This window comes from Rhodofomes roseus (assembly GCF_022264815.1).
Source record: "Rhodofomes roseus strain CIRM-BRFM 1785 chromosome Unknown C8Q71scaffold_50, whole genome shotgun sequence".
Lineage (NCBI taxonomy): Eukaryota > Fungi > Basidiomycota > Agaricomycetes > Polyporales > Fomitopsidaceae > Rhodofomes > Rhodofomes roseus.
The window spans coordinates 21,297-42,243 of record NW_025953006.1 but is presented as its reverse complement, the minus strand read 5'-3'; the positions used below and the strand labels follow the sequence as shown (position 1 = coordinate 42,243).

Here is a 20,947-nt window from a genome sequence, read left to right as displayed (position 1 = left end):
CAGCCACTGCGTCTGCTACTTTGCCACGCTCGATCTACTGAACCTTGACTTACTACGGCGAACTGCCGCTGCCGCTTGCCGCTGAGGAATCGTTGAACCACATACTCACACGAACATCTCTTTTTGGTAAGGAACGGAGACTATACTCACGCAGGTTACCCGTTTCAAAGCTTGTCTCGGTTCTGCAAATGCTCGGATACTGCAACAATTTCTCGCTAGTGCATACGCCGCGTCTCGTAACCATACATAGATGCAGAACAGGCAATCCCAGGGAAGGCGGTAGTATCTAAATTCTATAAACCATATGCCACATTGCTGAATGCTTCTCCCGAGGTTGTCACTCCCGAGGTTGTCACGGAAGGCTGTACTCCCAAGCAAGTCCTTCGTTGCCTATCTCTAGACCCAGAGCGGTGGGTAAAGATGACGACAGACTCCTCGAACGGGAGCGAGTTGCCACCGGTCGTAGCGGTGTACCTCCGAGGTTGGTTGAAACACGCGGGCTCTGCTGACCATCGATGCTCAAGCTCGCGCTTCGATGCCGCAGGGAGACGCTTTTACGAAGCTTGTTACCAAGCCTCCGCAATGACCCAAACTTGCCTTTGGTCAACTGCATACCCACGCGGGGCGTCTCCATGTTGAAGGTATCTTGCGAATTATCTGCTGAATGAGCGGTAGACTCGCTCGAGTTCTGCCCTCCGTCCGATCGACGCAGGTTGATGTTGAACGGAATAGGGATCGGGTTTGCATATCGTTGCGTGAAGATGACCTCCGGCAGCGCATTCAGAGGACGTCCCTCAGGGCCCCGCATGCTGTCCGGAATCCGCGAAATGACCTTGCGACTAGGATGAAGGGACTTCGAGGAACGCGATGATGACGTGAATGCCATAGCGGTGGACCCTGCTTGACGGCGGCGGATGGCGCCTGCATTTTCCAGGCGACAGAACGACAGGACCGACGCGTTGGGGACTATTTGGCTGGCCTCCGGCTCGGAGGAGGAAGTTTTACTTGACGCGTCTCCCGACGATCCCAGTAACGTGTTGCTCGAACTAGCCTGAGAGCTGACGTTGCTAGGCCGAGGTGTATCCCCGCCGAATAGCTTGGCCGGGGTGGCTAAGCATGCCAGCGGAGCGGTGAGTGGTGCACGCTGACTGGGTTCGATACGTTCCATGTTGTTCTTGCCGGTAAAACATGGAGGAGCTGATGCAATCGAACCGGCTGTGCGCCATTTTTTGTAGGGAAGCGTCACTGATGGCAGCGGCGAAGCCGGAGCCTTGTGCGTCGCGGTCACTTCGTCGTCGACATCCTTTTCGACGGTCATCTGCTTTGGGGTGGGTCTGAGAATGTCGGTGATCGTGGTAACAGTATAATACAGGATTGCCTGCAACCGCTGTTATGGGGATGATAGACCAGGTAAGACGAGCACTTACGTATACAAAACATATGGGAGCGAAGATAACATAGCCAAGCGCCAGTGCGATCTTTCTCTGCAGAGGTGAGAGATAATCGAGGTTGACCTTTGCGCGAGGTGCAGACACGGTGGACATGACTGTTAGTCGGCCAAGCCAAGGAAGGAGGGGGGCAAATATGGAAGAGATATGTACCGCTGTAGGTATGCGGCTGACAATCGAGGGAGGACAGCCTCTAACGACTGACAGAGGTCCAGGTCGACTTCCGGTCAGACACTAAACACGATCGAGACTGGTAGATTTGGTACCAATGGCAATCCAACTCACTTTCTGAAAGAATTGACGTACTGGTTGCCGTCCATAGGTTGGCTATCAGGCCGGGGCCCTTCGAGTCAGACGAATACAAACAAACAAAAACGATGATCACTGCCCTGTCGTTATAATTGAGGTCGTATTGTTCTGCACGACCTCAATTATGACGGCAGTGGTCATCGTATTTGTTCGTTCGTTCGTTCCATTTAGTGTCGCTGAGGACTAAGCCCTATGTAGACATGAAGCAATGGTACTCCTCCTCTTCTCCTCTGTCATCCCCAAGTCGCTGCGTATGTCCGTTGGCCGTACCCTCAGTGTTGTAGTATAGTAGAATGTGGAGCAATAAAGAAACAGTAATTGACCTGAAAACCCGCCTTCGCCTCGTTTGCCTATCATCGATTCATCGCCCATCCGATCTTTCGCCAGCCGAGTCCCGTATGTGGTCGTAGGTCCTGTGTCGTGTATGTAGCGGAAGAGCGACTTGGTCATCGACGGTGAAAGAGCTGAGCAAGCTCCGTATCAACTTAGTGGCGGCCGGTCCGACCTCTCGCTCGAGTCGCGCTCGCGCCCTCGCATGACTTTGGCACTCCAGAAGGTAGTACCACACTCAGACCGTTTCCCGCGCCCCGATGTCGCATGCGCAGCAGTGTGACAGAGGTAATCATATTATACTGTACATGGAACAACTTCTACAGTACATAGCCTGAGCATCAGAGCGCCCGCGCCTCTCGACCATCTAACAACGTTCTGCTCCGCAGAACCAGTGACCTCTCAACCTTTCGTCGAAGCTTTGCCAGGCGGCGCGGGCCAGACGCTGCTGTCGGTGGTCTTGTGGCGCCATTATCGGTGGTGCCGGTGTCCGAGTCGCCGATATCTTCTCGCTCCTCCTCAATGCTCGTATCAAGCATACTCAACTCGGTGCTATTCGAAGAGCTCGACGAGCTCGACAACGTCACAGCGCTGTCTGACCTTGCGCGCGACGGCTCCCGCACCCTCTTTGGGATGCAGATCCGAGTCGGGCTTCCGTGTTGCTGGTCGAAGGTCACCCGGGGAGGGGCAAGCAGAGGGCGGCCGTCGGGACGGGGTTCGCGGGCGGGGATGCCTGGAGGTGCGTTCGTGGAAGAGGGCGGAGGATTGGGTAGCGAGGCTGCACGGCGCTTGTTCGTCGCAGGAGCTGAGTTGGCGGGTAAGACAGGGACGGCAGCATCTGACATTGCTCTGCGGCGGCCGACGGCGGGGATGATGCGCTGCACTTGGTTGAAAGACATACGTCTGGGCAGCGACGCTCCGGTAGAGCGGTTTGTGCTGTCCGTGGTCGACAGGCTGTTGCCCGAGTCAACAGCGGAAGACCGTCGGCGGGGGAAGTTGTGGGCCTTGAAGTTCGTGATGTTGTTCGTGATGTTCGACATGTTGATCATCTGCGCAGGATGGGCCAGCTTCTTCAGCATCGCGGGAAGCGCCTTGCGCTCGTCAGACGACGTCGTGCGGTGCTCGTCGTCCTCGCTAGCGGAAGCGTGCTCGTCGGTGTCGGACGACGATGCATCGGACGATGATGATACCACCGCCTTGACTTCGCGAGGGCGGACGGGGGGCGCAGTGACTCTCCTGCTATGCCTGGTGCGTGTCGGAGGTTGCTTCTTCGGGAGTTCGTTGCTCGCAACAAATGCATTCACAGCAGCGTTTACGGCCCAGCACAGACATCCCTGAAGGTGCGTGCAACCAATGTCAGAACTGGTCAGTGTTTGAGTAGGCAAACGACTCACGTATACGATGTGGATGGGAGTAATTAACAGGTAGCCGATGATAGTCAAGCAGATGGCCCTTTGGAAAGGCAAGGGTTCTGCTAAGTTCCCGCTGAGGACGGTAGTTCTGGGAGAGGTTGGAATGGGCTTCGGCGGCGCAGCATTGCGCCTCCGTCCGCCTGATTGTTGAGCCGACCGGGTAGCGCGAGTGGTGTGGGGAGCGGTAGGCATTGAGGTTGCAAAGACGGCTAGTGGTGATGTTGAATGTGTAACATTCGTGTCGAAGTCCTGCATGGGTTATATACCTATTTGCTACGACGGATAGGCGGATACGCAAGTCCATATGCGCGCCGCATATGGACTTGCGTATCCGCCTACCCGCGTTGTAGAGCGGGATTCGTGCGTCTGGAGTTCTGGAGTGAGCGCTTGAGCGGAAACGCCTGCTGGTCGACGTTAAAATACCCGTCATCCGGACTCCCTGCGTCGGACAGCCTCAACGCCCATTTCTCGAACGATCGGCGCCGGGCTCCAATGACTGGACGTCCGGTCTAGACTGTTATCCCCGGCGCCGACATTGTGCCTACCACTAGCAAGATCTGGGGAGGCTTACTACCGTAGTCATATTTGGAGATCACGGTGTAGACCCGGTGTTGCCAGATGTAACTACGCACTGATCACTGAGCAGTAGGTTAGATTATTGATCGAGTCCGACCGTATAAACGCGTCGATGACCGCACCGCATAGCGCGATTCCATCACGTTACCGTGTCATGTCGGCGGCAACCTTGAACCCTCCTCCTCGACTCGACTCGCTCTCGAATGAGGGCGTTCGCCGCGTCTTACTAGAGTCTTAGCATTTAGAAACCCCACAAGCAACCACAAGCAAACAAGGCGTGCTGAGTTCAACATCATATGCATACATCGCTCTCGAATTCCAAATGAGTATTACCACCAGATTTGCGCTATACTATACTGTACAATATAGGTATCATGACGTCGTTATATACGGAATAGCTTATGTACGTGATATGCAGATGGGGATAGGGATACCGATGCGATGCAAGGGGAGAGAAATTGGAAGATGCAGACGAAGGGTCCGTAGCCGCAAGCGGCTAGTTCGACCCAGAGCCGTGCGAGCCCACCTCCTCATGCCGCCTCCGCGACACGACTCTCCTGCGGATCTTCCTCCCGAGCCCACGGAGCCCGCCGAGTTTCTGCTTCCCCTCGCGGTCGTCGCGCTCCCGAGCGTGATCGACCTTCTCCGTCGACACTGGGCACACTACCTCCGCCGCACCCTCCAGGTACTCAGGCCTCGCCTCATCACACCGACTCAAGCCCGGGCTGAACGGACGCGTCTTCGGCGACACCGGCTGGCTGGCCACGGGGTTGGACGAACGTCTGAACGTGAACGGCGTGACGAAGCGCTGCTCGAACACCTCGCCAGAAAGCGCATTCACCGAGCGCCCGTCTGCCCTCGTGGCACCCGACTGCGTGCTTGCCTGCGAGAACGTGCGGCGGTGCGTCGGGTGGAAGGAAGTACCCGAGGCCGAGCGCGAGGACCACGATGAGTTTGAGCCGAGCGATGAGGGCGCAGACTGCGAGGAGATGATGGACATCGCGGCAGGGTCAGAGTCAGACGTCGCGCGGCGGTGTAAGGACGGAAAGAGCCGGCGAACGGGCCGGAGTGCACTGAAGGTGCTGGAGGCTGAGCGTGAGGAAGTCGGCGATGAAGTCCGTGAGGAGTAATAGACGACGTAGTCGTATTCGGTGGTTGTTGTGACGAGTACGGTGGTGGAGGGCGATGGATGATGGGTGGAGGAGGTAGGGCTGCGAGGGCTGCCATCAATGTAGACCTTCGCGCGCCTGAGCTGCCTGATCTCAGGACTAGAGGATGACGTGGGCATGGAGTAGTCGAAGACGGGACTTGCGTCTCGGCTGCGATAAGACGGAGGCAAAGAGATCGCTGAGTCCACTGATCCACGACGTTCGCGCGCGGGGCCTAGATCAAACTCCTCTCCATCCACCTCATTAGGTTGTGAAGTCATCCATAGTTTTGTCGCAATAAGATACGCGAGATTCTGTGAACGACACAACAAGGATAAGGAGATGCACGGGGATCAGTGACAATCGAGAGTACTTACAAACAGAAGCATGAACGGAAACACGATGACCGCCGACACCGTCCCGAAGAGCATCAAGCATGCTCTCTGGGCGGGTGAGAGATCGTCAAGATTGTCTCTGAGTCGGGCAAGCGTTAGAGTCATGATGGGTCGTAATCGCCGTGGCGGATGTGCTTCCACGGCCCCAACCAAGGATGTGTTGTTTTTCGGATGTTGTGAGACGGATGGGAGGGAGCAAGTCGTGGTCTGGTGTAGATATCCGCGCGGATGACGGGCCAGCTACTAGCTGTGCGTGGTCAAACCGACCGTCAGTCAAACTAGTGATATCCGATGGCCGTCCAATGACGCACCTCTACACCCACTCGACGCCTACAGGACAAGACTCCGGGGTTGGCCAGCGCTATGACGAGCTCAGCGGAAGAGGAGCATGGGGTTCACGCTGAGGGCGCAGGAGAGAGCGAAGACCGCTCTATGACCTCGTTGACGCACGGCTTTTGTTGAGTGGGCTGAGACTTGGGAGCATGACCGGCTGGATTTGGACGTGGTCCAACGTCGACAATGGCGCCATTGTACATTCTCGGCCGGGCACGGCCAGACCCGGAGCAGCGCTCTCGACGACGGTGGGCGTGTCTCGACTGCAACTACCAGAAAACAAAAACATACGGTGCCCGCACACAGCAGACGAGATGGGCTCTGTGGGCGTGAGGAGTGCGCAAGAGGTGGAGGATGCGGAGGCGGAGGAGGAGGAGAGGGGGAGGACGCGGAGGCGGAGGCAAACAGACGGCCGGGGCGGCGAGATCGTGCCGATTGGCGCCCACCGTGCCCCGCAACGGACAAGTCCCTCCAGAACACCCGCCGCGGAACCGGAACACGCCTTCCGGCGCCGTTCGTGCGAACAGGACATGGCCAATCAAGAAATCGCGCGTCGCATCCACCTCTCTACCGAAGTCGCCCATGACGGTGCAACTGGCTATCCACCTGGATTTGACTGCACCGACGAGCTCATCGGCTACGTCCAATTGCTCCAAGGATGTTGCTGCAGCTACTACGAGGTGAACGAAAGCAACGACTTGGGCAGGGCTTACAGCGAAGCGTTCACCAGGCTAAACGCTCGTAGTATCAAAGAGGTAGCGAACGGTGTCCTCGCTGGAAACGCAGAAGACGTGGTTGAATTTGGGATGCGTGAGTTGCATTTTCTTCGTACATCGACTTGTTCAGTTCTCATGTCGAATGTCTGTCTGCAGGGTTCTGCACAGGCTCCGGAGGAGCGGAGAAAAACGTCGCAACTGCACTCTCTGCATGGGAGCATATCGTCAGCCCTAGCTCGGACATGCCGCCCCTCTCGCAGCCGCCCAGCCGACGCGTCCTCGCAATCGCCTACGCCCTCCAAGCCAAAGTCTACGACGATCGCGCATTTGTGGACATAACGAGAGGCCGGCTCCAGATCAGCGACCTGCTCCGCGCGGCCAAGGCAGCCAACGCCGGCGCTGCACTCGGACTCGTCGCGCCCATCGTTCTGCGCGTCGCCGAATACGTGGCGACCGGTCCCGTTCCGTTCAGGGAGCTCCCGGAGTTCGTGGGTCTCGAGGATATGTGGCGCGCGTGGGACCGGAGGGTTGAGGAGATGGCAAGGGAGCAGCTTGTGCGCGACCGCAAGGTTGCGAGGGCGCCGAATGCGTATCGTTGCGCCATGAAGGGCTGTGGGATCGAGGGAACGAAGAAAGCCGCGCTCATGAGGTGCGCCGGGAAGTGTGAGGGCGCGTACAAGCCTCACTACTGCAGTAAAGAGTGTCAAAAGAAGGTGCGTGCTTTGTAGAATGTGCCCTCCGTCGGCGCTCACCCATGTGCCAGGATTGGAAGCAGCACAAACCGAACTGCAAGCCAGGCGTCCCGAGCCGGGCAGGCAGTCCCTTTGAAGACGTCACTACTCGACAGGACAATGATGCGTCCCCTGGGCGCGATCCCTGGGATGAGCATCCCTTGCCGCAGAACCCGGGAAGAGAACGCGTCATCACGGTGCCTGCACCCGGGCGACCAGGCCAATCCTTCGAGATAGCGTCTTCTACTATGTCGTCCGAGATGCTGAAGGAAGTAAGGGACGAGATTGAGAAGCTTTCCTTGGACATGGGTAAATTTTGACGCTATGATTTGCTTGTTATTGATCCCCGTAAAGGCTCTGCCTGGTATGGAGAACGATACCCTGGGAAGTTGTTGTTGACCAACGTAGTTTTTTGATACTGAATTTGTAGCCTCTTGATGCTGTACTTACGTCGCCATGTCAGCTAGGCCCGATCCGGGACCGGTGAAGGACGTGCTCCTTGCGATCCCTGAATGTAATGTGAGCTCTCGGCACTAATGTTTGTCGGGACATATGAGTACATTGCAGCGATATGTAGGGTTGCAGCCACACGATTTGCATCGCGTCGCGCGTTTGCGTCGCGTAGTCGTTGCAGAGTCTAGCCACAGACGCGTCGCAAACACGTGAGCGCGCTTCACAACCAAGATCGCACGGGTCGGCGCTTGGTGAGTTCACGCGGCATCCAAGTACTTAGTCTCGCATACCCAGATGAAATCGACAACAGCGGAGGACGTGTCCTTCATGCCAAACCACTGGAAGATGCGACATGTCCACCCAGACGAGAACGCTTCACCATGTTTCCAGCTTCCTCTCCTTTGCTGAGCATGACCTCTCGCCCGATTTTCAACTTACCGACGAGCTCACCGACTATGTCCAGCTCCTCCAGGGATGCTGTCGCAGTTACGGAGACGATGTCGACTTCAACGATCTCTTCAAGGAAGCGTTTGCGCGGCTTAGATCCCGCAATATTAGGGAGCTCTCTGTAGGAGCTCTCGCAGGACGTATGGAAGACATGATCGAGCTAGGGATGCGTACGTTGCAGGTCTTTTTCGGCATCACATTCATGCTGATCAGCGTTGATCACCTCCACCTAGGCCTCTACACGGGTTGCGGAGGAGTGGTCAAAGATATCCCGGAGGCACTCACTACATGGCAGCACATCACCAGCCCTAGCTCTCCGCCCTCGCAGCCGCCTCCCCGGCGCATCCTCGCGATAGCCTATGCCCTCCAGGCGAAGGTCTACAAGGACCGTGCGCACGTCGACAAAGAGACGATCCAAATCGACGACCTGCGCCGCGCGGCCATCGCCGCTGACGCCGCCGCGGCGCAAGGGCTCGTCACCCCCATCGTCCTCAACATCGCGCAGTATGCCGCCATGCCGCTCGGGCTCCCGAGCAACGCATACCAGTCGTTCAAGAAGCTCCCGGAGTTTGCGTGCCTCACGGACTTGTGGCGCGTGTGGCGGCGGAGGAATGGGGAGATCGAGCGGGAGCAGCAGGCGCGAGACCGCAAGGTTGCGCGCGCGCCGAACGCATATCGGTGTGCGGCGGAGGGGTGTGGGATCGAGGGGACGAAGAAGGCTACGCTTCTGAGGTGCGCCGGAAAGTGTGAGGAAGCGTCTAAGCCACACTACTGCAGCAAGGAGTGCCAGAAGAAGGTAGGTTTTGTATAGATCGTGCCCTCTGCCTGCGCTCATTTATGCACGCAGGACTGGAAGCGACACAAGCGAATGTGCAAGCCAGGTGCTCCAGTCTTCGCAGGGGTATCCACTTCAAACGGCGCAAAGACTGCCTCTCAGAGGTCCTCTGATGCTGTATCCTCCGAGCGGAGTCCTTGGGACGAAGAGTTCTTGCCGCAGGACCCTGGGAGAGAGCGGATGATTACGGTGCCTACGCCAGGTCGACCGGGCCATTCCCTGCAGATATCATCCTCGATGATGACACCTGCCATGCTCAAGGACTTGAAGGAGGAGATTGCGAGGCCCTGAGCTCATGAGAGCGAGTACTCTCGTCGCGAGGACTTATTGAGTGTTGAACAAGGGCAGATCATGATGTATACGAGGCGTCTAGTTGGCATACACAAACTTACTTGCAATTAATATAGGACACGGAATACCCCAAATACAGGATCAAATGCTTGGGATGTGAATTAGTATGCGTGCGCATGCTAGGTGGGCGTGATAGTACAGTAGTGCCAGAGCCCTGTTGCCACAGACGCGTCGCACCAGACCACGTGTGCGCGTTGGCGCCCCACTTTGGACGAACCGAAAGAATCCTCACTCTTACCCTCAACTCATCAGCACTGCTTACCTGAACCTCATTCATAACTGTTCTAGCTCCCACACTGGCATGCCTCCCATCAACATAGAGGCTCGCCAGCAAAGTCTCGCCAGCATGGGGTTCCCCTCTGGAACCACTATCACTGCGGAATTCACCGGTTACGCCGGGTTTGTGGGAGGGTGCCTCAGGACGTACGACCAGGAGGTGCAACCGAAAGACATGATCATGACCGCACTGAACAGGGTGCACTCGCGTAGCGCGAGTGACGTTCGCTCAGGTGCTGGGAGTGGAAACCCTGAGGACATTCTCGAATGGGGCATACGTGCGTGTTCAGATGACCTCGGACAGTCGGGATATTGTTACTCAACTACAGATTTGCACCCAGGGCTATACAAAGGCTACGTCGGGCCAGCTTAAGACGTTCAAGGGGCTCTAGATCAATGGTGGCGCCTTACCGACCTTTCGCATGGACAGCGCCCTTCGAGTTCACCCAGCCGACGCATCACCGCGCAAGCCTTCTCCTGTATCGCAAGCCTCTATAACAACAAGTCGCGCCTGCCAAATCAAACACTCCAAATTGACGACCTCAGGCGCGCCGCTGAGGCAGCCAACACGGCCGCAGGGCTCGGGTACACGACCCCGACCGCCCTCTCCATCGCGATGTACATCGGCAACCTGAACCACCTGGATTCCGTCGGTGGGCCTGCTCGAAACGTCTGGGAGACGGCGTACTTCTCGGAGCTGATAGAGCTCCGGAGAGTATACGAGCGCAGGAAGCGTGAGGTAGAGCGCGAGGACAGGACGCGCGAAAGGAGGGTTGAGCGAGCGCCGGGCGAATTTCGGTGTGCGGCTGTTGGATGCGGGATAGAGGCCACGAGGCGAGGAAGGCTGGGCTAAGACGGTGTGCGGGCGAGTGCACGGAGCCGGATAAGCCGCACTACTGCAGTAAGGAATGCCAGAAGCAGGTATGTCCCGACTTCCGTGCGGCGCATTTAGTGCTGTTCCTGGAGACTGATATCCATGACCTATGGTAGGACTGGAAGTGACACAAACCGTACTGCAAGCCCGGCGTATCTATGCCGAAATCCACGGAACTCGTACAGCCTCCTCGCGCACGCTCAGGCTCGGACACACTCGAGGTTGACTCTGCCTCGACCCGGCCCGCGGGAGGAAACTTCACGGAACAGCCACTCCCTCATGACCCAAGAAGGGAGTACAATATGCGCGCGACTGCTCCGCAGATGCCAGGAGGCTCGGTCCAAATTGCGTCATCGACCATGAGTCCTGCGATGATGAGGGCGGTGCGCGAGTAGATTGAGAGGCTGACTCTTGCGGATGGGAGGTCCCGGGAATGAAGATGTGTCGACGATTCTCCTTCTACAAGTCTCCTTTCTATTTCATAACCTACAATCGGATTCAGTCTTGGGATTGCAGCTAGATGCCAGTCGGGAGTACAGCAATTTGATAGATTGCAGTTGCGGTGTCTACCATCCCTTGAGCAGGATCCATACATCGCACGCATACTGTATTAGCTATCTTCGATGCCTACACGTCGGATTACTCGTGGATGATGTCACACGAACGGAGGAGGGCGACTATGTCACTGGTGGCGCGAGGACGGTGACAAGTGCGCACCTCAGCCACAAGCGCGACAACGGTGCATGTGATCGTGTTGATCACACTTGCTTTTGCCTTGCAACGTAATACTACTTAACACGTTCAAGCCATGTTGCAGGGTGTTCTTTGGTGTTCTGTGACTGTCTTCCTTCGACCATCACGATGCCCTCCGATGTCATAGAGATCGACGAACATTGTCTCTCGGGCAAGGGATACCCGCCACATGCCTTCCGCCTCACACAGAAGTTCCGGGAGTATGCGCTATTCATGCAGAAATGCCTGATACCGTACGACAAGGAATGCATCATGAGCGACGACGACGAGATGTCGACAGCAATGGCGCTTGTGGTGGCGAGTGGGAGGATGTGCCCCAAGGGTGAGCTCGAGATCCGCAGCGAAGCAGCCAAGGGCAGCCCAGAAGATATTCTCGAACTCGGCATACGTGCGTGCATCCCAATCTTCGAGAGAAGGCGCGCGTACTGAGGTGTATCTGCTGCTCGTAGGGCACTATACAGGCCAGGGCGGACCCCCTCAGAATCCTCGAGTCGGGTTGGAACAATGGCTGTATCTCATCGACGTCGAGCGTGGCGGGAGACTCGCAACCCCTCCCAATCGACGAATCCTCTCGCAAGCACATTCATGCATCGCGTGGTATTACATCGAGAAGGTTCACCGAAACAGCAGGAAACCGAAGATGGGTGACTTGACGCGCGCCGCCGAGGCCGCAAACGCGGCCGCTCACCTCGGGTACTTCACGCCCGCCGTCATTGCGACCGCGGAATACATCGACGAAGCTGTCGAGAAAGAGTCGGGGAAGCAGTATTGGGAGGTCTCCCCCTTCGACACAATGAAGGACCTTCGATGCGTGTATGAGCGTCAGCAGCGCGAATTAGAGGCTGGCGAGGAGCCAAACGTGCAGCGCTGTGCATGGCCGGAATGTTGGCTGGAGGGGACGAAGGACGCGCCGCTGATGAAATGTAACGGGAAATGTACGGAGCCGTACAAGCCGCGGTACTGTAGCAGGGAATGTCAAAAGCAGGTGCGACTCATGTTTTCTCCTCCAGCTATTCTTGCGCTAACCTCCACGATTACGGATAGGACTGGAAGCGCCACAAGCCGAAATGCAAGCCAGGTCCCCCTACGCCATCGGCTTCAGAGGATGGCTCCGAGGAAGAGGAAGAGGAGCAGGCAGCTGGACCCAGCAGCCGGGCATTGACCAAGCCGATCATAAGCGGTCTTCCAGTCCATACTTCGTCGACTACGATGAGCCCCTAGGGAGTACAGCAACTCCAGGATCAGATGAAAGGAGTATCGCTCTCCGGTGGCAGAGCGGACAACTAGCTGTCCCGTCTCTGTACCAGCCGGACGACGTGTTGTCTATGCTGAGGTGTACTCTGTATGATGATTTGTGATACCAATGTAATTGTGTCGTTCAAGTTGTGGAACATTGCCTCTTCAGTCTAGAGAGCACTACGTGTTCCTTTGCGGGGCCCGTCATCTCGGACTGACTCTGAATTGTCTGGCGTGCAGGACATACCAGTAATACTTTTCAGAGGCCTACAAAGACCGGCTGACGGAGGTTCTGGTCATTGGCGAGCCCATTTGTAACCCCTGCTCCCTTCTTACTCCACGCAGAATAAGCAATTTTGTTCTGCTTCACTCACTCCAGGTCAACTCCCCAAGTCTATGTAACTATCAGGTAGACACCCTCACGGCGGTTGTCATGATGCACCTCCGAGTCGCGCGCTTCCAGACCTTCGCAGGTTCGACCGCGTTGTGTAATGGGCGGCTCAGCACACCTCGTCACCGAAGGTCTGAAGCATGCATAATACCCGAGGCTTCTAGTTGGCATCTGCGTTCACTTCCGTTGAACGGAACCTGCAGCTCGCACCTCCGACGCGGCGATTTCGCTCAGACGTTTCCTGTTATGCGGCCAATCCAACCGATCCGTGAAGTGTGCGCACGCCGTCCACGGGTACCTAGTCTTCCCCTGGCACCTGCAGATAGCCTCGAGGCATGTCATTTCCATCCTGCCTATGCCTAAAACGTAAACCCCACCCGACAGCAAGGACGCCTCACCTTTTCCGGGAGGGGCTAGTCTGATGCGCACCTGCCTCCACAGTCATCACTTCGCACATTCATGTAAAGGAGGTATATGAAATGGCATTCGGCCCTGACGCTCTATCCCCGCTGCCGAGTGTTCTATGGAGAGGATCAGCGCCACGATACAATATCCAATATCCAGACAAAATGAAACTGGCGATCCGTACGAGAAAGGTAAAGGGGCAATTGCAAATGACACTCTAGATGGCCTAGCATTGTGTGGCGGGTGGGTGAAGTCTAGGTGTACCAGGGGCTAAGAGTGTCAGGGATTTTCTAGCTAGCGTTCGGCGATAAATAAACGTCAAGCGTTCCCTGCCCCTGAGACGGAGCGTCCTCGGGGACTCGTGGTGCGCTAGAATCAGGAAACGAGGAAAGGGACGATTGGAACGACGCCCAAAGCAACGCAACGCGCAACGAACGTAGAAAGTACACGAGTGTCTAGCCCAGGCGGCACAGAAAGGAAGGTACAACAGTAATTGGAACAGTGCACGGGAACGACAGAAGGGTCCTCGATGGCGTCAAGCACCATCGACTGTGTCCGAGAAACTATAAATACAGATGTCCGTCAACCCTACCAAAGAGACGCAGGGCACAGCATCGCGCGCAGAGGCCATACTGTGTCATGACGTCGTGGTCGGCGAGGCTGTCGTGATCTATACCGGCGACATGTCGTCGGAGTGGTCTGAATCATGGGTCGTGGTGTTCCGATTAGCTCACGCGGCTGGCGCGAGCTCGGGGGTCGCGGAGTGTTCATGCAGTGGAGATACAGCTCTTGCCGTCGAGCGCGAGCGTGAAGCCCGGCTTGCACGAGTGCACGCGGCAGGTGCCCACCTCACACGAGACGCCGAGGGCGTTCGAAATAGCGGTACAGTCGTATCTGAATCACGGACGCGCACAGTCAATCAGTACTGCCCGCCCTAGCACCACGACAGATATGCCACTCACTGAGCGTCGACTATCCCGCAGCCACCGCACGAGGTGAGGTCCTCGCGCAAGTCTACGCACTCGAAGCCTTCCGAGACCCACTTCTCCAGGGTGTCCGGGATGGTCTCCGTGATCGGGCAGACGGCCATGGATTGCGGGCAGAGGATCGGCGAGACGTCCGCTTCAGGGGGAACGACGGGCAGCTGGAGCGAGCCGTCGCGTTTGCGGATGACAGTCCCGACACGGAAGCCTTCGTGGCCCTTGCCGGGGGAGTGATGCGAGGGCTCGGGGCCGGGCTGCCCAGGAGGAGTAGGCCCGTTGTCGTGGTTGTCGTTACGCTTGGTCGCAGCTGCAACCGCGGATGCGGGGCAGACGGCCAGGACGGCCGCGAGGGCGGCAGCAGAGAGGAGGGCAAGGCGCATCTCGGAGGCGGGCAGAGGGTCTCTGTGAAAGAAAGACGACGGCACGAACCTCGGGGAAGAGACGACACGGGCGGGCACCTCGCGTGGCTGGATGAAAGTCGCGATAGAAAAGGGCTCGGGCTGCGACAAAGGAGGAGAAAAGGGAGGAGGGGCACAGGAACCGGGCGAAAGGACAAAAGACAAGACGGTCGCAAGTGGATAATAAACGTGATAGGCCCTGGGTAGGCCGGCAGAGGACACGCCCTGACGCGCCTCGGCCACGTTCAATTCTGTGACGCGATGTCGATGCGGCCAAGCCGCCCAAGCGATGGCCGCGGACTTCAGTCGCCCGTCCCAGCGCACGCCGCACGCATGCCGGCCTCCCTGTTCCAGAAGTTTGTTAGGGCTGCGAGGCGCTCCACTCACCGGTCGCCTCCTCGAAGCCTCCCATGGTCAGATGCATCTGCGCTGTTGGCGCCAGAAAACAAGCAGACCCTATCCTTGTTCAGCCGGTCGTGCAAGCCAGGAGCCTGCGGTGGCTCGCCGTCGAACCCAGGACGTCGGACATTACGGCGGTGCCCAGTTATCAGTGCAAGATGGTGGCTGATGGTGGTGTTGAGTCAAAACAGGGAAAGGCGCGAATTTTGACAGAAGACAGGTACAAGTGTGTTGATGGGATCGAGATTCGTTGATCTCGATGGGCTAATGAACGGGATTGCCTACTCCGGTATGTCGTTCCCACACTGCTCTTCTACCCCTCCGAGTCGCTCTCTGCGGTCAGCCAACGCTCAGCACTTGGCAATGCCGTGATGTACGTGTGGCTTCATCGTCTTCTCAGGTCTCCGAAGAAATCGTAGAGATATCTTTCTCATAAACTGCCTCCGCCCTCTTCTCAGCATGCCGCATCAGCACTGCCAACATTGTATGCAGAACCTCTTACACGTGTACCGACGAAGAGCGACGAACTGACTCCTGCTACATAGAATTAGCGGGATGATATCATTATCGTCCAAGCGCTGTAAGTCCGCACCGTATCTGTCCCGAACATATGCTGCGCAGCTCAACTGCTGCTTCGAAGACGAGAGCAACGTGCTACTAGTACGCGCATAGCATTCCGGCCGCCTACAAAATCTCGTCGTGCGAACTCAGAGTCAGAGACTCTCCACTCCATGAAGTCGGGCGGCCAATGGGCTTTGGCTGTGTCTGACGATGCTGGCAACGACTGGCACACCTGACGGTGATGTGTCTATCCTGCCAGACACGTATGACACCAGATCCGTGTTGAACACTCCATGGTTCAGAATATCTGCCCGACGACATGTTCGTCGCCTCAATCTCCATAACCATCAATCGCGATGTGGCTTTTTGGGGTCATCGTTATTGCAACCGGTTCATGAATGTGCAGAGCTAGACAAGAACAGCCATTGACGGAATCACGTCCAGCGCGCTGTCGGTAACAACGGAGATCTATCCAAGCTAACTTCCGTGACTGCGGCCCTGCAGTCCATGGAAGATCGGCACGACGCGTTCGGCCCTCGTCGATAGGTCTGCACTGCGCTGCGCGAACTTTTCTAACGAGCTTCATCGGACCCTCCAGCTCCTGTGCAAACGATTAGAAGGCGGCGTTCAATCGAAGTGTGCCCCTCCATTTGCCGAGATTGTTTGACCTGGATAACAGAGTCAACGACCCCTCAACCGTCTGCCGCACGCATGGAAGACATACCGGTAATGAAGAATGCCTCCGGCTTCGCGATGTACGACACGAGGCTAGCGATGACCTCCGGCTCCGCCATGGGGAGCTTGGACATGGCAGAAGAATTCAAGCCCTGCGCCTTTGCATCTTCTATGCTGACTGTGAACGGATGATGGTGAGTGACGCACTTTCTTCGTGCCAGAATAACTCACCAATGTTTGTTCGGATTGCGCCCGGAGCGTATACGTTGACAGTGATGTTGTGCTTTGTCAGCTCAGATGCTATATCAAAGCATTTCAGCCGGTCTCTGTCTATGGATCAAGCATTTTAGGCACCGAAACACTGTGTCAAACCACGGATGGCGAACTTCGAAGCCGCGTAGGCCGACGTGTACGCAACACCTGGCTCATGCGATGAGAATGTGGCTGGGAGTCCGCATCAGGTCCTCACCATGTCTCCCGACCATAGACGACGCCCCTACTCATCCGAAATTCCATGAGTATCGTCTTGAGGTGAGGCTAGCGTCACTGACCGATGATCCGTCCGCCCCTTCCTTGCTCTACCATCTGCTTCGCCGCATATTTGTAGCAAAGCATTACGCCTCGCAGGTTGATATTTATGACGCGATCCCACTCCTCGCTTGGGACTGCACAAATGCGTCGGCGAAGAACAGCTCTTCGATTAGATCCAACATACCCATCAAAAGGGGACCGTAGGACATCACTCCCGCGTTCGCGACCATCTAAAACGCGTCATCTCAGTCCCGCACCCGACACCAGCGCATTCGACAGGCGTACCACATCCAGTCCACCCAACTGTTCGACCACAGAAGCAATCATGGCCTGGACCGCTTCCTCGTTGGTGACATCCGCTGGCGCAGCGACCACCTTCGCATTCGTCTTCGCCTTGATCTCCGCCACGACCTCCTCGATCTGCTTTGTCTTCGATGGTATGTCGTTGATGGCCACGTTCAATCCATCCTCCGCCAGGCGGAGGGCGATGCTGCGCCCGATGCCTTGGGCGGCGCCGGTGACGATGGCGACGCGGCTTGGAGATTCAATGGAGCCCATGTGTATCTCGAGGAACAGAGCGGACGAAGCAAAGCAGTGGGATGTACGTAGCGAGTCCTCGTCCAGTCTTCGCTTTTGAACCCCTCATGATATTCAAATGGTTTTTACAGGTACTCCGCATTCCATAACTTAACAACTGCATCTCGGCAGCGGTCCAACGCCGCGTCAGACAGACAAATTCGGCGTATCACCCACTTCGGTGAGGACGCGGACAAGTTCGTCCAGCCTGGATCATGGCACGGTGCATCGTACGAGAATCGTCTCACCGCGTTAATGGGAGTTTGCCGTATCGTCCGTTCGCGTGTGCTGCACCACGCATCGCCCGTGTCGTACATTACAGATGCTCTGATGATGGTGCGGAACCGACGAACTATGGGACCTTGCATGTTTTGCGTCGCCGCTGTAGCCGGTCGCCCGACGCTGACGCATAGCGGGTGGCACCAATCTCAGGATGATAATGCTCAGTCGGTCTACCACTAGACTTGAGGGAGTAGGCGATTCTGGTATGGGAGTTACTTTACACCGTATCTTGTCGTCAATGGTTGAATCGTTCCCAATCTAGAACTTCAAAATCAATATTTGGGCGCCATCCCGATGAACCTTAACCCTTCTGCCACGTAAGCATTCCTATGTTGAGTGCACGTCACAAGAACGATCTACAGAACGTCACTTCTTGAGTCTATGTGCGGCCCGTCGAGCTCTCGAGGGCTAAGTTACTGGCTCAGGGGAGCAGACGTACAAAAGCAGGAGCATGTCCCCCACTTGGTGTGTGCACTTCATGTTTTGCTACTAGTAGAGCTTCGCTGACAACCCAATTGGGCAGTACTAGTGTAGCTTATTCGGCGGATGTGTCATTGGGACTTACAGCGGGAAGTGGCCCAAAATACATGCAGCATCTAGGCCTGACAAGTATGCCTTGATTCTGCGACACGCTCAGATAGCGTCGCTCGGATACCGCAGTATGACTTCCTAGATGGGCGCAACGCCATCCGTAAACTGCATCCGAACCAAAGCCGATGAGACCACTTGGATCTCTTGACACTGCTCGGCTCTTAACGACCTCGTTCGACCGACCCCCACTGTAATCGGAATGTCACGCGTCATATTTAACAGCGGACGGTTCAGCCCTCCGCCTGTCCAGCGCACCGTTGGTCGCGTCTACTGCTACGATGGCGCTGCTTGTACAGGAAGCTATGACAGCGATCACCTCCCTGGGTCTGTTGCCCAGCCTCATCCTCGGGGTCGTTCTCTACTGGTCGTTCCGTGCCCACCGACAGACAAGAGCCGTGAGTGCTGCGCTGGTGCCCGCATGAACGACCGTTGCTGACCGCCTGTCTCCAAGCTGAGCCACATCCCCACCGCGGGCGGGCCATCGCTCCCTATTCTTTCTTACATTGGCGCCTTTCGAGGTCTCATCGACGACAGACAGATCCTCCAGGAAGGGTACGCGAAGGCACGTATCTCCTCACCGTTTCTCAGCGATATCGCTCACGTAGAAGATAACAGTACAAGGGACGTGCGTTCAAAATCGCCACCATCTCCGGCTGGACTGTCGTCATTTCCGGGCCCAAGTTGGTCGAAGAGCTGCGCAAGGCTGGTGACGACGAACTCTCTCTTTCCCGTGCTATGGGTCAGGTATGCTTCCATCAGCGGAAAGGGAGTTGCGTCTCACCCCTCGTATAGGTTCTGCAGATTGAGTACACTCTTGGCCACCACCCGGACGACGCGTATCACACGAATGTTATTCGTGCGCAGTTAAAGAGCAATCTCGACGCGGTCTTCCCGACGATGTACGATGAACTGTCCACGGCATTCGATGAGGAGGTTCCTGCTACACCTGGTACGTTTTCTCAGCCAAGACCTTCCAATATAAAGTTGAGATAAAACTCGACAGATTGGAAGGCCTACACCACCTTTGAGATTCTCAAGGACGTCGTGGCCCGAACCAGCGGTCGTGTCTTCGTTGGTCTGCCCATGTGTACGCCAATCTCGAAAGATTGCGAAGTACGAGTCCATGACTTGACACCTCTGGTATCATAGGCAGAGACAAGGAATATCTCGCTCTCAACAAACAATATCCGGTCGACATGGTCATCAGGGGCCTAATCATTCGCTCCTTCCCGGATGAACTGAGGCCGTAAATTTGTGTTCAATTTCCTATAAGACTTTGGTGTTGACTTTGATCGCTTAGCTTTGCAGGCAAACTATTCTCTGCGTTTCCCTATCACTTGCGCAACGGCATCAAACATCTCGGCCCCTCGATCACCGAGCGCCTGCGGCTGCGCCAAGAATATGGTGCAAAGTGGGAAGGCAGACCGGTAGGCCATTGCTGGGGTTCTCTTCATGCAATATTGTCTGAACAGTCTTTTCCAAACCAGAATGACATGCTACAGTGGCTGATCGATGGCGCGCCTTGCGATGAGAAGCTCACAGTTCCTCAACTCGTTACGCACATGTTGCACGTTAATAGCACGGCTATCCTCACCTCATCTGTCGTGCGTTTCTTTCACTTTGGCAATAATGTTCCGCGCAAGGGGTTCAACAATATTATAGACATTAACCCAGGCGCTCCTGCTTCTTGCGGCTAATCAGCAATATGTCAAACCCCTCCGCGAGGAAGTAGAAGCCGTTCTGAAGGAGCACGGCTGGACACGCAAGGCCGTACTTGAGATGCACAAGGTCGATAGCTTCATCAGGGAGTCCCAGCGTATCGCTGGCATCGGAAACAGTACGCTCACTCAACTTACATGATATCTACTCGCTTTTTACCTCCTTCTCACAGCGCACATCTTCCGCGTTGCGATGAAGGACTACACCTTCTCAGATGGCACGTTCGTGCCGGAGGGAACGTTCGTCGCCATGGCATCGAAGGCGACACACACGGACGAGACCATTTACCCCCGGGCGAACGAGTTTGATCCCTTCAGGTTCTCCGAAATGCGCGAGAAAGATAACAACACGGAGGACATGACCTCTAAGTACGGTATGGTTACCCTTGGCACGAATCACGTTCCCTTCGGACATGGCAAGCACGCATGGTAAGTTGTAGTATCATGAAAGAGTCTTGGATGTGGTCGGTGGCTGACAATTCCCATGCAGCCCCGGACGCTTTTTCGCGGCTGTTGAGCTGAAGGCGATGTTGGCGCATCTCTTGATAACGTACGACGTCCGACCGGAGAAGGAGGGCGTTCAGCCGCCGAGGTCTTTCCAGGGGGGTGCTAACACGATGAAGATCTTCTTCCGTAAGAGACAGACGTAGTTGTCTCGCTTGGTATGATTTCTCAGGCAACTATGCGGAGGTGCCCCGTATCACCATGCGCGGTCTGTCCGAGTCAGTGATCGTGTCTACTACTAGTAGCAGCCCAGGAGCCGTCTCAGTTGTAAAGCGTCGTATCCTTCAATGTACTTGGATTCTTGTGTAGA

The 20,947-nt window shown here is 56.3% G+C and overlaps 10 protein-coding genes across 10 annotated transcripts; 5 read left to right on the top strand and 5 right to left on the bottom strand.

Moving 5' to 3' along the window:
* Window positions 1–10: 10 nt before the first annotated feature.
* C8Q71DRAFT_792988 (uncharacterized protein) lies at window positions 11–1,554 on the bottom strand. The gene is made up of 4 exons (XM_047925437.1): window positions 1,467–1,554; window positions 334–1,410; window positions 220–279; window positions 11–126 (listed from the first exon to the last, which is right to left on the bottom strand). Exon 2 carries the CDS (start codon window positions 1,316–1,318, stop codon window positions 353–355), a length of 966 nt encoding a protein of 321 aa, XP_047772343.1. The 5' UTR covers window positions 1,319–1,410; window positions 1,467–1,554; the 3' UTR covers window positions 11–126; window positions 220–279; window positions 334–352.
* Window positions 1,555–2,365: 811 nt separating this feature from the next.
* Window positions 2,366–3,775, bottom strand: C8Q71DRAFT_792948 (uncharacterized protein). Its single transcript, XM_047925436.1, has one exon. The coding sequence runs from the start codon at window positions 3,752–3,754 to the stop codon at window positions 2,429–2,431; it is 1,326 nt and encodes a 441-aa protein (XP_047772342.1). The 5' UTR covers window positions 3,755–3,775; the 3' UTR covers window positions 2,366–2,428.
* A 732-nt stretch (window positions 3,776–4,507) lies between these two features.
* C8Q71DRAFT_486976 (uncharacterized protein) lies at window positions 4,508–5,824 on the bottom strand. The gene is made up of 2 exons (XM_047918864.1): window positions 5,601–5,824; window positions 4,508–5,537 (listed from the first exon to the last, which is right to left on the bottom strand). The coding sequence occupies exons 1-2, from the start codon at window positions 5,721–5,723 to the stop codon at window positions 4,572–4,574; spliced, it is 1,089 nt and encodes a 362-aa protein (XP_047772341.1). The 5' UTR covers window positions 5,724–5,824; the 3' UTR covers window positions 4,508–4,571.
* Window positions 5,825–6,362: 538 nt separating this feature from the next.
* C8Q71DRAFT_792945 (uncharacterized protein) lies at window positions 6,363–7,935 on the top strand. The gene is made up of 3 exons (XM_047925435.1): window positions 6,363–6,761; window positions 6,824–7,380; window positions 7,431–7,935. The coding sequence occupies exons 1-3, from the start codon at window positions 6,482–6,484 to the stop codon at window positions 7,716–7,718; spliced, it is 1,125 nt and encodes a 374-aa protein (XP_047772340.1). The 5' UTR covers window positions 6,363–6,481; the 3' UTR covers window positions 7,719–7,935.
* A 121-nt stretch (window positions 7,936–8,056) lies between these two features.
* C8Q71DRAFT_912205 (uncharacterized protein) lies at window positions 8,057–9,613 on the top strand. The gene is made up of 3 exons (XM_047929179.1): window positions 8,057–8,468; window positions 8,532–9,094; window positions 9,146–9,613. Exons 1-3 carry the CDS (start codon window positions 8,204–8,206, stop codon window positions 9,422–9,424), a joined length of 1,107 nt encoding a protein of 368 aa, XP_047772339.1. The 5' UTR covers window positions 8,057–8,203; the 3' UTR covers window positions 9,425–9,613.
* Window positions 9,614–9,785: 172 nt separating this feature from the next.
* Window positions 9,786–10,613, top strand: C8Q71DRAFT_863798 (uncharacterized protein; the record flags this gene model as incomplete). Its single annotated transcript, XM_047928233.1, has 3 exons — window positions 9,786–10,038; window positions 10,102–10,118; window positions 10,191–10,613. 3 exons carry the CDS (start codon window positions 9,786–9,788, stop codon window positions 10,611–10,613), a joined length of 693 nt encoding a protein of 230 aa, XP_047772338.1.
* An 820-nt stretch (window positions 10,614–11,433) lies between these two features.
* On the top strand, window positions 11,434–12,791 carry C8Q71DRAFT_486931 (uncharacterized protein). The gene is made up of 3 exons (XM_047918863.1): window positions 11,434–11,775; window positions 11,837–12,372; window positions 12,432–12,791. Exons 1-3 carry the CDS (start codon window positions 11,496–11,498, stop codon window positions 12,606–12,608), a joined length of 993 nt encoding a protein of 330 aa, XP_047772337.1. The 5' UTR covers window positions 11,434–11,495; the 3' UTR covers window positions 12,609–12,791.
* A 1,407-nt stretch (window positions 12,792–14,198) lies between these two features.
* Window positions 14,199–14,587, bottom strand: C8Q71DRAFT_681472 (uncharacterized protein; the record flags this gene model as incomplete). The annotated part of the gene is made up of 2 exons (XM_047919752.1): window positions 14,199–14,313; window positions 14,382–14,587. Coding segments are annotated over 2 exons (321 nt in total), but the record flags the coding sequence as incomplete, so codon positions are not given.
* Window positions 14,588–16,387: 1,800 nt separating this feature from the next.
* On the bottom strand, window positions 16,388–17,524 carry C8Q71DRAFT_799960 (uncharacterized protein; the record flags this gene model as incomplete). The annotated part of the gene is made up of 8 exons (XM_047925935.1): window positions 16,388–16,428; window positions 16,485–16,613; window positions 16,667–16,735; window positions 16,796–16,855; window positions 16,905–16,931; window positions 16,987–17,100; window positions 17,151–17,196; window positions 17,252–17,524. 8 exons carry the CDS (start codon window positions 17,522–17,524, stop codon window positions 16,388–16,390), a joined length of 759 nt encoding a protein of 252 aa, XP_047772335.1.
* An 836-nt stretch (window positions 17,525–18,360) lies between these two features.
* C8Q71DRAFT_486805 (cytochrome P450) lies at window positions 18,361–20,829 on the top strand. The gene is made up of 11 exons (XM_047918862.1): window positions 18,361–18,810; window positions 18,867–18,977; window positions 19,031–19,159; window positions 19,208–19,364; window positions 19,419–19,502; window positions 19,565–19,661; window positions 19,716–19,842; window positions 19,903–20,019; window positions 20,078–20,252; window positions 20,307–20,562; window positions 20,624–20,829. Exons 1-11 carry the CDS (start codon window positions 18,694–18,696, stop codon window positions 20,781–20,783), a joined length of 1,530 nt encoding a protein of 509 aa, XP_047772334.1. The 5' UTR covers window positions 18,361–18,693; the 3' UTR covers window positions 20,784–20,829.
* The last annotated feature ends 118 nt before the right edge of the window (window positions 20,830–20,947 follow it).